Source organism: Galeopterus variegatus, unplaced genomic scaffold (genome assembly GCF_000696425.1).
Source record: "Galeopterus variegatus unplaced genomic scaffold, G_variegatus-3.0.2 Scaffold2987, whole genome shotgun sequence".
In the NCBI taxonomy this organism is placed as follows: Eukaryota; Metazoa; Chordata; class Mammalia; order Dermoptera; family Cynocephalidae; genus Galeopterus; species Galeopterus variegatus.
The window spans coordinates 84,383-99,677 of NW_007729098.1; the positions used below are offsets into that span (position 1 = coordinate 84,383).

Here is a 15,295-nt window from a genome sequence, read left to right on the forward strand (position 1 = left end):
CTCAGCCAGTGAGCGGCCAGTCTGTATGTGGGATCCGAACCCTCGGCGGGAGCGTCACCACACTTCCCAAACGGCGCACTGTAGCAGTGCGCCACCGGGCCGGCCCCGAAAGCGTATGTTTGGTCAACTAAAAATAATTCAGTAATCCTGGAACACAGAGTATGAAGGGAAAAATGGCCAGAGTTGTATGGAGATAAGCAGGGCCAGATAACTGTGTTTTGTAAGCTACATCATATCGATGAGCTTCATCTGGGAGCAATGGTGAGCTATCAATGGATTTTAAGCAAGGAGGTGATACAAAAGCATGTTTATGATTTTACAGAGCCCTCTGGCAGTAATGAGTTTTAAGACTCCAGCAGTTACGATAGCAAGAAACTGTGTGATTTGAACCAATGTAATGATAATGAAGATGAAAAGAAAGACACATTTTAGAGAGATTTAGGAGGTAACACAACAAGACTTGGCCAATGACTCGATTTGAGGGATAAGGAATGAGGGCAGGGCCACCTCTGTTTTGCTCAGCACACAGGTACTAGATAGCACAGTGCCTGGCAAGATATAGACGTGATAAATATTTGTTAAGTGAATAAATTCATTAGATTGGCAACACTAGAAGAGAAAGTAGTACAAGTTTAGAGATACAAATTCAGTCTTGTGCATGTTAAGTACATTTAAATGCCTACATGACATCCCAAAAGACATGTAGTAGAGACGTTTGGCTTTGTGAGTCTGTAGTTCAGAGGAGAGAAAGTCAGACTACCAATAAAGATTTTACTAACCACACACAAGTAGTAACTGAAGCCCTGGGAGTAGAAGAGATCATCTATGCAGCAGCAGTGGTGAGCGCCCAAGATCAAACTATATGAAGCTATTTCCAAATCTAATTTAAAGTATAACAACTCATCTCATAAAACAGAGGGTGCTGGGCCGACCCCGTGGCTCACTCGGGAGAGTGCGGCACTGGGAGCACAGCAGCGCTCCTGCCGCGGGTTCGGATCCTATATAGGGATGGCCGGTGCGCTCACTGGCTGAGCGCGGTGCAGGCGACACCACGCCAAGGGTTGCAATCCCCTTATCGGTCACGAAAAAGAAAAAAAATAAATAAAACAGAGGGTGCTGAACAACCTCCTCACTGGACCTAATAAGAAGATATAAAGGCTTAGGAGAAAAACCTGAAGAATATCAATATTTAAGGGGCAAGGGGAGAAAAGGAACCTAAGGAATAACAAGGAAAGTACTTTTTAACACCTTGAATTCACACTTCTTTGTCCTGATTGCTCATGACTTTTAATTCCCCTTCATAACAGATATCTATACCACTAGATCTCAAATGTGACTGTTTTCCCTCCTCTAACCATCATCTCTTTATTCAATACCATCTATTCCAGTGCTTTTAAACCAGCCCTAATAGTTGCTATAATAAGTTCACTAATGTCTTTTTAATATTCTTTATTCCCTTTCCAGAATTTACTTCATCATCATCTATTTTAATTCAGTTTTCACCATCCAATGGAGTTTCTTTCCTCTAAGACATTCCTACAAGTTAGTAGTTCTCAACCAGGGGTGATTTTGGTTCCTAGTCGATATTGGGCAATGTACAGAAACACTTTTGGTTGTCACAACTGGGAAGGGGAGGGAAGAATACTACTAGCACCTAGTGGGGTAGGACAAACAACATGCATAGGACAGTGCCCTACAACAAAAAAATATTCAACCCAAAATGTCAATGGTGCTAAAGTTGAACAACCCTGCTCCAAATCAATGTCCCACTATGGAATATGCTCTTTGCCTATGTTCTTTATTCCCATTTCAAAATCATAGCAGGTCTCACCTAGAGGGTCTTAATAACTTCAAGTTTACATTCATTGCTACTTGGCATAAAAATAATTCATTTTTAATGGAATCACCAGCAATGCTATACATAATGGAGAATAAGTGGACCTAGGATTAAGCAGAGGGATGTGGCAGGAGGGAACTGAAAGCACAAGATAAAATGACATAATTTTATACAGTATCGATTTTAATGAAATATTTGGGGACAAAGCATTTATTTACATTGAAAATAATAGCTATACGGTTAGGCTAAATCATAAAAGTTCAATGACACTTCAGGTTTTAAATAGAAAATATTTCTTATCTTTATAAATTCAACTCACTGTGGAGGAAATTTTAGAAGCACTACCCTGGAGACCCCAGAGGAGATACCCAAACCTTTTTTATTTTGCTTAGGCCCTCAATTCCAACTACGACATCAAGTGCAGTAACTGCTTCTATCCAGTCTCCTCTTGACATCTCTATATCCTTTCTTCCTTCTCTCCTCCCTCTTAAAAGCTCTCTAGAAGGCAAGAACTCTCTTATTTATCCATGAATAAAACCCCCTACACATCAAGTCAAACACCCAGGACTAAGTAGGCACAATAAATGTTCTCTGAATTAATTAATTAATTAAAATAAAATAAATGAATTAATAAATACATACATAAGAAAGAAAGAATAAATGACCCATCACTGCGGGGAGGGGAAGTCAAACACCCAGGACTAAGTAGGCACAATAAATGTTCTCTGAATTAATTAATTAATTAATTAAAATAAAATAAATGAATTAATAAATACATACATAAGAAAGAAAGAATAAATGACCCATCACTGCGGGGAGGGTATATTAGGAGAGGGATTAAAACATATCAATTACAAGTGGTTTACGATAAAATGCAAAGATGAGTAAACAAATGGCAGAAATAGCAACAAAACACACCTGCAGGCATTTTTGCTTAGAACAAGGCTTATGTTCAAGGCACTTTTGCTTAGAACAAGACTCCTTGATGACTCCTTTCTCATAGGTTTTAAGGGAAGCAAAAGATTCCAAAAGGGTTCAGCAAAGAATCAGAAAGAAAAAAATGATTAAGAGAGACTAATGTAGACTAATTTAAGTAATTAAAATGTATAAGGATAATTTCTAAATTTCTGAGACAAAATCTTACATCCCAGGGTTAAAAAAATAATAGCAACATAATGAGGAGTACCTGCTGCATTGTGTCAAGGAAAAGCTAATGTGATATGACAATTAGTTCCAATCCAAAGAACTATCATAAAGGTATACGAAATCATTCAAAGTAAAAAGTCTGATTAGCAGCTGGAGAGGTCTGCTACAGTTTTGGGTTTTCTTTTTTTTAACATGCCTGTGAGAATTCAGATACTCAAATGAGTTGTTATCATTCCAAAATAAATGCTATAATTGAAATTCTTTTTTGAGATGCCTGCAAAGTGATTCCCTAAGTGTACCGAAATTGAGCTTACAGCTTCCCAAGTGAAACTAACAATAAATTTCTGATAAATTCATTCATTTTAAGAGAATTCACAAGCTTATGATTGTGAAATAATTTTACTCCAGTTCAGTTCCATTTGTTCTTAGTAATACTTTTCTAAAGGTTCAAAATGTATGACATATTCTTGTATTCTATATCACCACTCTGTCATCTGTCAAATGGGAATATGTGACTTCTCTACCTCCTAATACTGTTACAGGCAGCAACTGGTGCTTATAAATTCTAAAGTGTTATCAAAGCATAATGAATCACAGCATAGTAAGTAGATCAAAACTACCTACTAATTATTATTATTTGAAGACTTTAAAATATGTACTAATTACAAACAACCTACCTCAAATGTTGTAAAAACATACTTTAAATATCTACCATAATGGTAATTTAGAACTGTTACATAATTTTGCCCATCACAGAAGAAAGTTTTATCTCCTACTGACTCACAAGTTATACTCCGTTTATTGCCATGCTGTAGTACCTTACTAGATTTTTTGTCTACTAATTTTTTTCAGGATACTGAAAAGACACACTAAGCTATTGATGAGTATAATAATTATATACACAAGTATACACTTTTTTCTCCCCTCCATTTTTCACACTTACCTTGCCACTAAGGACTTCTTCCACTCGCTCTTGGGGTGTCTGTCCAGCTTTCTGCCTCACCAAAACATACACTGAATTCACCTTAGGACAAGACCTCAGCAATTTTTCCAGAAGCACCTTCCCTAGGAAACCAGTAGCTCCTGTGAGGAGGACATTCTTGCCTTCATAGTATTCTGGTATTGAAACCATTTTGACCCTAAGAAAAACATGGCAAATAAGCATTACTTCAAGGATTTCTGTTCATTCTTATGTACTAAAAATCTTTTGGTATTCAAATAAATATTTTAAAGAACAGACAAATATCAAAAGTGAACATTAACAAGAGAGGACTCTAACCTGAGGTTAATTGTAGTAAAGTGGAAAGAAGAACAAACTGCAGCTTATTCTGACCCTGTACTTTTCCCCGGAATCACCTCAGACAAGTCACTCACCTTCTCTGGGCCTGAGTTTCTTGAGTACAGTTTGTAGTAACCAATCTCAAAAAAATACCTTCCAGCAATAAGAGCCCAAATCTTCACCCAACGTCAGTTAAACCTTAAACACAACTGAATGGTGTTTCTCTATCTCCAAAGGGATTTATAACACCAAATAGAGGTCAGCAACAAGACTCAACTGCCTAGCTTGTATAACATTGCTAGGTGTCATATTCACCTATCCTCACCAGTTGAAACAAGAAGAGGTAATACCAAGTCCTTTCTCTTGCATGTCTATTAGTGATAATATATCCTAAAGCTGCTTAAATATCCCTTTTTAAAAAGTCATAGTAAGAAATACATGGGCTGAGCTATCCTCCCTATCCACATACCACTGTAACAGCAGAAAAGATATACTAAGAGAACTAACAAATAAAAGAACCATGATGAATTTTTTAAAAAGGGGGGTAGTATGTGACTACATAAAGCTCAAACACATCCAGAACAATGCTGTTTTGTTTAGAAATGCACCCACATAGGATAAAAATATAATAGATGAATGAGAGGGAGTGCAATGCAAAGAAGAGAATAAGGAGCTTCAATTGTATTTTTGTTTCACTTAAGCTGGGGAGTAGATACATGTGTTTTATGTCTAAATTTTTCATAATTAAAAAATAAATTTCCATTAACAAGCCAAAATAAAAGGGAAGGAAGAGAAAAGTAGAAAAATTTCTACAAGAAACAGATAAGATTGAAATGATAGAGAAGCCACAGCAAGAAACAGCAACCCAAGCAAAATAAGCATAGTAAAGGACTGTAAGGAGGCGAGAGCTGTCTTTACCAACCCCCTAAATAGAACCTGGAAGAAAATGCCAAGCTCAGGATCAAGAAGCTGGATTAAAGCATAAGGAAATCAAAGTAATTAAAAGATTGGTCACAGATCAGCAGAGCCACTCATGACAGTTTACTACTGTATAAACTTTGGTTCCCAGGGTTATTATACAGATCTGCTTAAGAAGAGCATCCAGCAGGGTGTTAGGGACAAAAAAGAAGTAGGGCTGAGCCTGAGGTTGCTCAAACACCCACAAATGGAGGTGGTGTAGACAGAGGATCAGGAGAGAGGAAACAAAAACCACCAAAACAAAAAAGTCTATATAGCACTCAACTCCCAGAATAAATTTTAGGTCCTCAGACTCTATCTCTGCAGCTAGTCCCTTGAAGCAAATTCACTCAGAACTCTCAATCAGGAATCCCAACTGGGAAAAAGCTCTTTTCGAAAAACAGACCTCAAAAAACTCAGAGGAAGCCAATACCAGCTACCAAAATTAACCACCCTAGTCCTTCTTCAAAATGAATAAATAACCATGGATCACCAAATATTTAAGAAATGCCTGCAAAATTATAAAGGACCAAAATGAAAAGCAATAGAACCAACTACAAAAGAAACTAAGATTAAAAAAAATTTTAAACAAAATTTAAATTCTTATATTCTCCAAGTCATTCACTAGAATATTGCACCCATAAAATAAAAACTATTATGAAAAGTTGAATAAAGAATATGAAAGCATTTGAAAATTAGAAATTAAGGTGTTTGTAGAAAATCCAATGAATAAATAAATAAGCTATTAGAATTACCCTGTGAACTTAAACAAGGTCACTGGATACCAGTTTATATGGAAAAAGAAAACTGTATTTCTATGTATCAGGAACAAACAGAAAATAAACTTTAAGAACCCAAAATTATACCACTTATAATACCATCAAAAACATAAAAAGTTACAGAAAATAACAATTGTTGGCAAAAAGATGTAGAGAAATTCAAAGGGACATTAGCCAGAGAATGACCATCTTTGGGATAACTAAGACTCAAGCAGAAAATTTCAGTTAACCATTAACTTAGACACTGATAATCAACAGTTTGAGTTATTAACGGCATATATACAGCAGGAGCTTGTCCGCTTGGCAGCTGGGTCAATGAAACCTGTGCCTTCTTAGTTGTGGAGCCTTTGATATGAGGGAGAGATCGATTCTCTGAGACAGAATTTTTTTTAATAGTCCCGTAAACTGAGTTACAGTTAGTTGCCCATTTCCTGTCTCATGATGACTATTACTGAAACCCTCCTTCTTTCTGTCAAACCCCTTCTTCTCCCACTAGTGTTTGGCATTGGTTTCAGGCTTTCCACATACAGAATTTGAATTGGGTAAAACCCAGAGGTGTTTGTATCCCAGCTAATCACAAGATCCTGCTGGTTGGAAACGGGCACCAGATTTGCAACAAAAGATCTAAGGGGGAATAGATATGGGAGGTGCTGTGTCAGTTCTCTCTCAGAGTCCCCTTGGGCATATAACCACTAAATAGGGTGAATACAGCTGCACTCCCATGACTAGGAAAAAGATGGTATATTATTGCAACATTGCATGGCCAATGTACGTGTTAGACTTAGAGGAACGTTGGCCCTCAAATGGGTCTCTGAACTACTATACCATTTTACAATTAGAACTATTTTGTCAGAGATCTGGAAAATGGGATGAGATCCCTTATGTCCAAGCCTTTATGCTTCTCCACAATCAGGGTGCTAACAGGGAAGGGACTAAACTCATGGTCCAAAGAAAGGTTGGTTAAGAGCCTCAGAAATCTCAGAAACCAGTTTTAGAGCTAAAAAATCCAGAGGAAAGGGAAATTGAAAATGAGCATTTATTAGAAACCTTAAAATCCAGCCTGGATCCCCCTCCTGCCACAATTGATCCCGCACCTCTGGGACCAGCAGACCCCGATGCTCCTCTATATGTGCCATTGTGAGAGATGAGGATACAGAGGTGCCTGGATGCAGTGGTCCCCCGACTTACAATCAGGAGGCTGGAATGGTCTCTCCTTCCAAGACCCACCAGGGCACCAATTTGGCCCAGGTGTGGGCTCATATGGAACAGGACAATTCCCTTTAAGACAGTCCCCCACAGGGAGACTAAAGGCCCATGGGCAACCTGCTGACAATTTTTGGATTTATACACCATTTTCAACATGAGATCTGATGAACTGGAAAAATTCAAATCCTCTGAAGGATCCACAGAAAATGACAAAGCTGTTGACAAGCGTGTTCAATACCCACTGCCCCATGTCGGCCGATATCCAGTCCCTAATGAATATGTTGTGAACAGCTAATGAAAGGAGACTGGTCAGTGAACTACTGTACTGGGGAGGCCCAGCAAACACATCAGGGGGATCCTAATGGGACCCCTGATCCGCCAACCACTATGCCACGTAGACCCTAACTGGGATCCCAACAACAGGAGAATGCTGAGGTTGACGCATTTTCACCAATGCATTTTAGCTTGCTTAAAGAAAGGAGTATCAAAGTTACTAAGTCCAAACAAAACCTAGGAGTTGTGTCAAGAAGCTAATGAAAACCCAGCACAGTTTTTGGAACAAATGTATCAAGCCTATAGTGGACCTGAAGGCCCCAGAAAATTCGAGGATGGTCAATTTAACATTTATTGGACACAGTGTCCCTGACATTAGAAAGAAAATGAAGATGCTAGATGGCACTGTTGGTATGAGCCCCTCATTGCTAGTGGATATTGCTTTCAAAGTTTATAATGCTTGAGAGACAAGAAAAACTAGACAAGCTACTATCTTTAAGAAGGGAGAGACCTGACATTAGAAAGAAAATGAAGATGCTAGATGGCACTGTTGGTATGAGCCCCTCATTGCTGGTGGATATTGCTTTCAAAGTTTATAATGCTTGAGAGACAAGAAAAACTAGACAAGCTACTATCTTTAAGAAGGGAGAGGAAAAGAGGGACCCAAGGAAAAGTTTTTTTGGGGGTGGAGGGACAATCAATGCACATACTGTAAGGAAACTGGACACTGGACACGCAATTGCCCAATGTTAGAGAAAGGAAAAGAAAATAAATAGAAGTGAAGGATACAAAAACAAATGGTGGAACAAGGAGACTCAGATGAAGAATAAAGAGACCTAAGGGCTCCCCTGATCTAAACAAACCAATCATTTTTTCCTCACAGGAGCCCCAGGAACAACTGACAGTGGGGAATCAAATAGTAGATTTTCTAATTGACACGGGGGCAATGTACTCAGTGTTAAACACTAGGTTGGCAAAAGATTCTAACTGATCCATGCCTATAACAGAAGTGACTGGCAAACCCCAACAAAAGATTCTGCAACCTTGTAAGTGCCACCTAAGGGACAGAACCTTAAGACACAGCTTCTTGTACCTGCCTGAGTGTCCAATTCCTTTGTTGGGTCATGATTTACTTTGCACATTAAACTCTCAAGTAACTTTTTTTCCCCTGAAGATAAACGGCTTCTACTAAAGGTGCCTCCTGCATAAGCTCTACCACTTCACATGCTACTTGCTCAACCCAAAGATCAGTCCATAGATTCATTTCCACCTGAAATCTATAAGAAAGTGAGTACACAGGTCTAGACAGATGGGGTCCTAGGCTAAGCAGTCAATGTCCCACCCCTGTCAATTGAATTGAAGCCTCAGGCACCCCTACCAAGAAAGAAACAGTGTCCATTGAGGAAAGAAGCTTTAGAGGGGATTCGAACAGTCCTACAGAAATTTTTAAAGTATGGACTAATTAATTAGGCCTTGCCAATCTCCTTACAACACTCTAACATTACCAGTAAAGAAATCACATACAGGAGAATATCACTTTGTACAAGACCTCAGGGCCATTAATGAAATAGTACAAGATACTCACTCTACTGTTCCCGATCCACACACTTTATTGACGACAATTCCTGGAAATTGCATGTGGTTTTCAGTACTAGATCTGGAGGATGCCTTTTTCTGTATCCCTATAGATGAAAAGGCCCAACAACTATTTGCTTTAAATGGCAAGATCAAAAGATGAAGACATTTTTTTCAGTATTGTTGGACTGTGTTACCACAAAGTTTTAAGAATCCTCCCACTTTGGTGAGGCACTGGCTCATGACTTGGGGCCCTTACAACTTAATAAAGGGATTCTACTACAATACGTGGGTGATAAACTGATAGCCAGCCCCAGTTATGAGAAGCATTTAAAAAATACTAGAGGTGCTGAATCACCCTGTCAAATGTGGCTACAAGATATCCTTTCAGAAGGCTCAAATTTGCAAGGAAAAGGTCACTTATTATGGGTTGCAGGTACAAAAAGCACAAAGGAGCCTTCTAAATGAGAGAAAAACAGGCCATTAGGGCCATCGGGACTCCTAATACCCAATGCCAATCGCAAGAGTTTGGGGGCATGGCTAGATTTTGCTGTATCTGGATTCCCAACTATGGAGTTATAGTAAGGCACCTATATGAGGCCTTAAAAGGACTGGACTCTGAACTTCTAAAGTAGACTTTAGAATGTCAACAAGCCTTTGAGTTGCTTAAGAAAAAATTATAGCTGGCTCCAGCCCTAGGCTTTCCAAGCCCTATAAAGCCTTTCAAATTATATGTGCATGAGAGACTAGGATTGGGGTTAGGAGTTATTATCCAAACAGTAGGCAACATCCTACAACGTACTGTTTACTTTTCCAAACAATTAGATCAGAGTACCAAAGGAATGCCCCCATGTTTACGAGCAGTGGCTGCAACTTGTGACATACTGCAGGAAGCTGAGAAATTTACTTTGGGACAGGTGAATGCCATTTATGTGCCTCTCACCAAGTGCTTACCCTCCTAGAACAGAAGGGAGGATACTGGCTAACAGCAGGGAGGATGGAGAAATATCAAGCCACCCTGCTCGATAATCCTAATGCTAGCCTACAACTTACCACCACTTTGAATCCAACAACCTTACCGCCTTCTTCTAATGAGCTATCTTCACAGCATCAGTGTGTTGAAGTGTTAGATTTGGTTTACTCCAGTAGACCAAACCTAGCCAATGAGCCACTGATGGATCCTAATTGGGAGCTATAAATCAACAGCAGCAGCTTCATGGAAGAAGGACAACACTGTGCAGGCTATGCCGTTGTCACCATGAATCAGGTGATAGAGGCCTTTCCCCTCCCCACAGGGACTTCAGCCTAAAAGGTCAAACTGGCTAGACTCAGCTGAGCTCTAGTTATCTCAAGATAAAAAAGCCAACATTTACACTGATTCTAGGTATGCCTTTATGATTTTGCATGCACATGGGGCTATTTGGAAGGAAAGAGGACTGCTAACTTCTGGGAATAAAGATATGAAATACCCTAACGAAATACTAGCACTTTAACTGCTGGTTATGTTACCTGCAGAAGTAGCTAGTCATGCACTGCCCTGGACATCAAAAAGAAAATTCTGTGGTAACTCAATGGAACCAGGCTGCTGATAAAGCATCCAAAGCAGCAGCCAAACAGCCCCCCGTGGTGGGGGATTTAATCCCAAACACAGACCTCACCAGCTTTGCACCTCAATACACCATCAAAGATCAGAAAAGGGCCTGAGAATGGGATTTCACAGGTGAGGATCCCTCAAAGAAATGGAAAACAAATGAAACAGGCACAATTTTGCTCCCTAAGGCATTCATATATCCAATTGTTAAACACCTACACAAGAGGACTCATTATGATCACGATGCCCTGATAGAACGGCTATGGTCCTGACTTAAAGGCCCTCATATGAGGAAGTTATTCAGCAAGTGACCAGGGGATGCCAAATATGTGCCTGAAACAAGCCTAAAACAGACGAACATCTGATGCAACAAGGCATGCAATATATAGGAATTTGTCCATTTGAAGACTGACAAACAGACTTCACTCAGATCCCCAGGGCCACTGGGAATTACAGGTATTTGTTGGTAATGATAGACACTTTCTCAAGATGGGTAGATGCCTTTCCCACCCAAAGTGAAATGGCAACTGAGGTGATAAAAACATTATTAAAGGAAATAACTCCAAGATTTGGGATGCCAGCTTCAATACAGAGAGATAATGGACTTGCCTTTGTGGCTGAAGTAGTGCAAGCAATAAGTAAAATTTTAAGGGTCACCTGGAAGCTCCCCACGTCCTGGAGCCACAATCCACTGGAAAAACCATAAAGATGAATACTTTAAAAAAGACTTAAGCCAAACTCTGCCAAAAGACTCACCTAACCTGGGATAAGGCACTGCCCCTTGCCCTGCTCTGTATTCAAATAGCACCTAGAAACAAACTCAAATTGAGTCCTTTTGAAATTGTATATGGGAGACCCTTCCAACCTAGGTTAAGCCTAAGTAATCCTGAATTAGAAAATGAGATTCAAGTGAAACAGTATGTAAAACAATCACATGAAATGCTGTCAATTCATCAGTTTGCTCTTTCCAGGTGCACTTATCCTCCTAATGACTGGTTAAGCCTAAGTAATCCTGAATTAGAAAATGAGATTCAAGTGAAACAGTATGTAAAACAATTACATGAAATGCTGTCAATTCATCAGTTTGCTCTTTCCAGGTGCACTTATCCTCCTAATGACTCGGCAGAGATACCAGACAGTGCAAGCTCGACCATTAGACCAGTTGACTATGGGAGGCTTTATGGAACACCCAGACAAAAGCCTACTTGGGAGTGATGTCCATTCACCTGACAATGTTTGGGATACCCAGAGATTCTGGGTTAACACTACACATCCCAATTGCCCTGAGGCTATTAATGTAATTTGTCAGCAACACTCATGGTGGGTACACCAGAATTGGGCCCCATGGAGACTAAAAAGAGATCTATGGGGAATGGGAACAGTACTAGGCATTATGGGACAGGCAGAATGTGCTGTCACTGAAGAAAGGCATTACCTAGAAAGGGCCTCCTTATCCAATATAGGACATATAGAAGGGATGTTATCCCAAAAAAAGGGAAAAGGCTAGGAAACAGCACAAAAGGATAAGGAGGTTATCAAATGGTTAAAAAAAAAGAACAAAAAAATAAATCCTACAGTCTTATTTTGAAACTCAGAGATGGAACACACTCGCACTCTACCGCAACAGGGACTAATGACCATACTGATACAAACGGAATCTGAGAAAGTTATGAAACAACAACCCACCATGCTCAGAGCCGACATCCAATCTAAACACCTTTGGGAGGATGACGACTGCCCCCCTACCCCCCACCTTATGGAAATACCTGGATGGTAAATGTGACCTTAGGTACTGTGTCCTTAAAGCCCAGGTGCCTAGACTGAATAAAACCCAGAGGTACCCGGTGGTCCAATTAGCAGGCATTGGGACCACTGTCAACCACACCAGAGTCCTTCCTATGGGAAGCTGTTGGGCTATCTAACCAATTCAAACACACAGCATCCTATTTCCCTCTCTGTGCAAATAGGAGGGGACAATGACTCTGCCCTCAAAATATTTGGAACTCTGATTTCTCCCACGTATGGCCTTTAGTATCAACTCCTATAAGCCACAACATCTGATATACAGGAAAAGGCCATTTTTGTTGGGAGGGTCAATACAATACCACAGTAAAGCTATTTGATTTCTCTTGTAAAAAAACTTCTTTTCCCATCACAGAAACTGGTATCTGGTGTACAACCAAGGTCACTGGCAGAATAAGTTTGCCCACTGTAAACAAGTCCTATGACAACTTAGATAATGAAGACAGTTGTTTCTTGACACCAATTTATACCCTCCTCAAGATGTCATTCCCATGGAAACCAAACAGCCAGAAGAGGAACTAAGACTTTTAGATATCGACTTAAAAAAACTCTTATAAACCTCCAATAAGTTTTACCATAAGGTTCAGATGACAGTAGCTGAGGAAGGAAAACATATCCTGAGCCTAATAAAAGAATACAACAATGCCTGCAGAGGGTGTTTTGGATGATTAGGAAGTTTATTATCACTGACTTTATATATATGTCTCTTGTTTGCAATAATCATGTTTCTTGTTCTTTTGTTCATATAAATTTGATACAAGTGCTACAAAAGGAGAAAACTATGCAGGAGGAGATCAAAAACTGAGGACAGACAGCTACCTCTGAATACCCCAAGATGAAGAAAGGAATTAAAGAGTATCTCTCCCACCAAGTCATGAAATTCCATTCCAGATTAACCCTTCAAAAATGCCCCATTCCAACAAGAAGTAACCAGATAATAGTCTTTGCCCATTATCCACAGAAACGGATACAATGATTGACAGTCACAGTTGAAAGGGACTTTAGCCAGAGAACAGCCATCTTTGGGGTAACTAAGACCAAGCAGAAGATTTCAGTTAACCATTAACTTAGAAACTGATGATCATCAATTCCTTGAGATTAACAGAGGAATCGAGAAGCTGAGCATAAGGCTGACAATGCCTGGTGATAAAATCACGCCCCAAAAGGATCCTTCTCAGAAGTTTATTTCTATTTATCTCTGTGAAGTATGTATAAAACAAATGTACTTCACAGGGCCTGGCTTTCCAAAGCCTTGCAGTTTCAAATATTGACCTTGCAAAGGACAGGAAATTTTCCCCAGGCTATAGTCTCTGATGTAAGATAAAGAATTGTAACACAGCAAGGTTGCTGGCTCAAAGACAGACAGGTTACTGACTGATATGTAAAGATACTGGGAAATTGCTGAAAGCAGAGAATGTTTGCTAAAATCAAGTTTTTAGTGGATCAATTTAATTGCATTATATAATGTCACCTTACTGAATGTTACTAGCTTCTATTGTTAAACTTGTTAAACTGTACTTAGCAAAATCCCCACCTATGTTCTCTTCCTGGAACTTCCTGGTCTGAAGAATAAATGTAGAAAGAGAACCCCAATTCGTGGTTAATTTCCCAAATGGAAGGAATGCCTTGCTCTTGAGGGTTCCAGGCGATTAACCCCTTTTCGGGGCTTCTCACTGCTCAGAAGAGATGGGCTTTGAGTAATTTTTGGCGGCTCCATCACCCAGGGAAAAAGGGGTGACAAATCTGTGGGAGGCAAGGCAACATATCTCCCATTACACTCCTATGTTGGTTTACTTTAGATGTTATGAATCTAAAATTAAGAACTGAAATTAAGTTTTTCTTACCTTTCCTAGTCAACGACAAACAAAGGAATTTCGAGAGAAAGGCAAAACACCTTGGCTAATTATTAACTCGACTTTTTTATTAAAGGAAAACTGCACCCACATTAGTTAGAGGCAGGTATTTTAATGTTCCAGAGATGCCTTACTCAGGTTACTGTCTTTGATCTCTCCCTAAGAGATAAGGACTCCAACCCCAAGATAACATCAAGAGTTTGAAGCTGACCAGTCCACTAACTGCAGACTCCATGATGCCAAAGCACCCAGTCCATCACTGAGCTAGCTTCGTCTCTCGCCATTCTACCTTCTGCCATGTGAGGACATAGCTTTCCTCCTTTCTGGAGGACTTAGCAACAAGGTGCCATCTTGAAAGCACACAGCAACCCTAACCACAGAACCAAAACTCCTGGACTGATCTTAGACTTCCCAGCCTCCAGAATTTTGATAAATACATTTCTGTACTTTATAAATTACCCAGTCTCAGGTGTTTAGTTACGGCAGCACAAAATGGACTAAGACAAATGGTTATTTTGTATTACATGAGTGTCACCTCAATAAATTACTTTTTTATAAACCACCAAAAATTAGAAATAAATCTAAGAGATATATAAGACCTCTATTCTGAAACCTATAAAACACTGACAGAAATTAAACAATACCTAAATAAATAGAGACACATACTATATTCCTAGATTGGGAGACTTGGAACTATAAAGATGTAAACTCACAATCCTTAAATTCAAATAATCCCAATCAAAATAGAGGCTGTTTTTAATTGTATATGGAAACCGAGATTTTCAAATGTTTATGGAAATGCAAAAGGCCAAGAATAGCCAAGACAAACATGAAGAATAACAAAGCTGGAGTACTTACATTACCTTATACCAAGTTAAAACCACTATGTGATCCCCTTACACTGCCCCAGAATAGCTAAAATGAAAAAGATAATCATGTAGCATTGATAAGGATGCAGAGTAATCAAAACTCTCATCTACTGTGGGAGAAGTACAG

The 15,295-nt window shown here is 39.4% G+C and overlaps 1 protein-coding gene across 1 annotated transcript in view; it reads right to left on the reverse strand.

Annotated features, from left to right (window-relative positions):
- Positions 1-15,295, reverse strand: part of FAR1 (fatty acyl CoA reductase 1) — an 85,013-nt gene that overhangs the window by 37,094 nt on the left and 32,624 nt on the right. The window contains exon 2 of the mRNA XM_008583638.1: positions 3,927-4,122. Coding sequence (XP_008581860.1) covers positions 3,927-4,115 — 189 coding nt within the window. The 5' untranslated portion in view covers positions 4,116-4,122. The remainder of the gene's footprint in view (positions 1-3,926; positions 4,123-15,295) is intronic.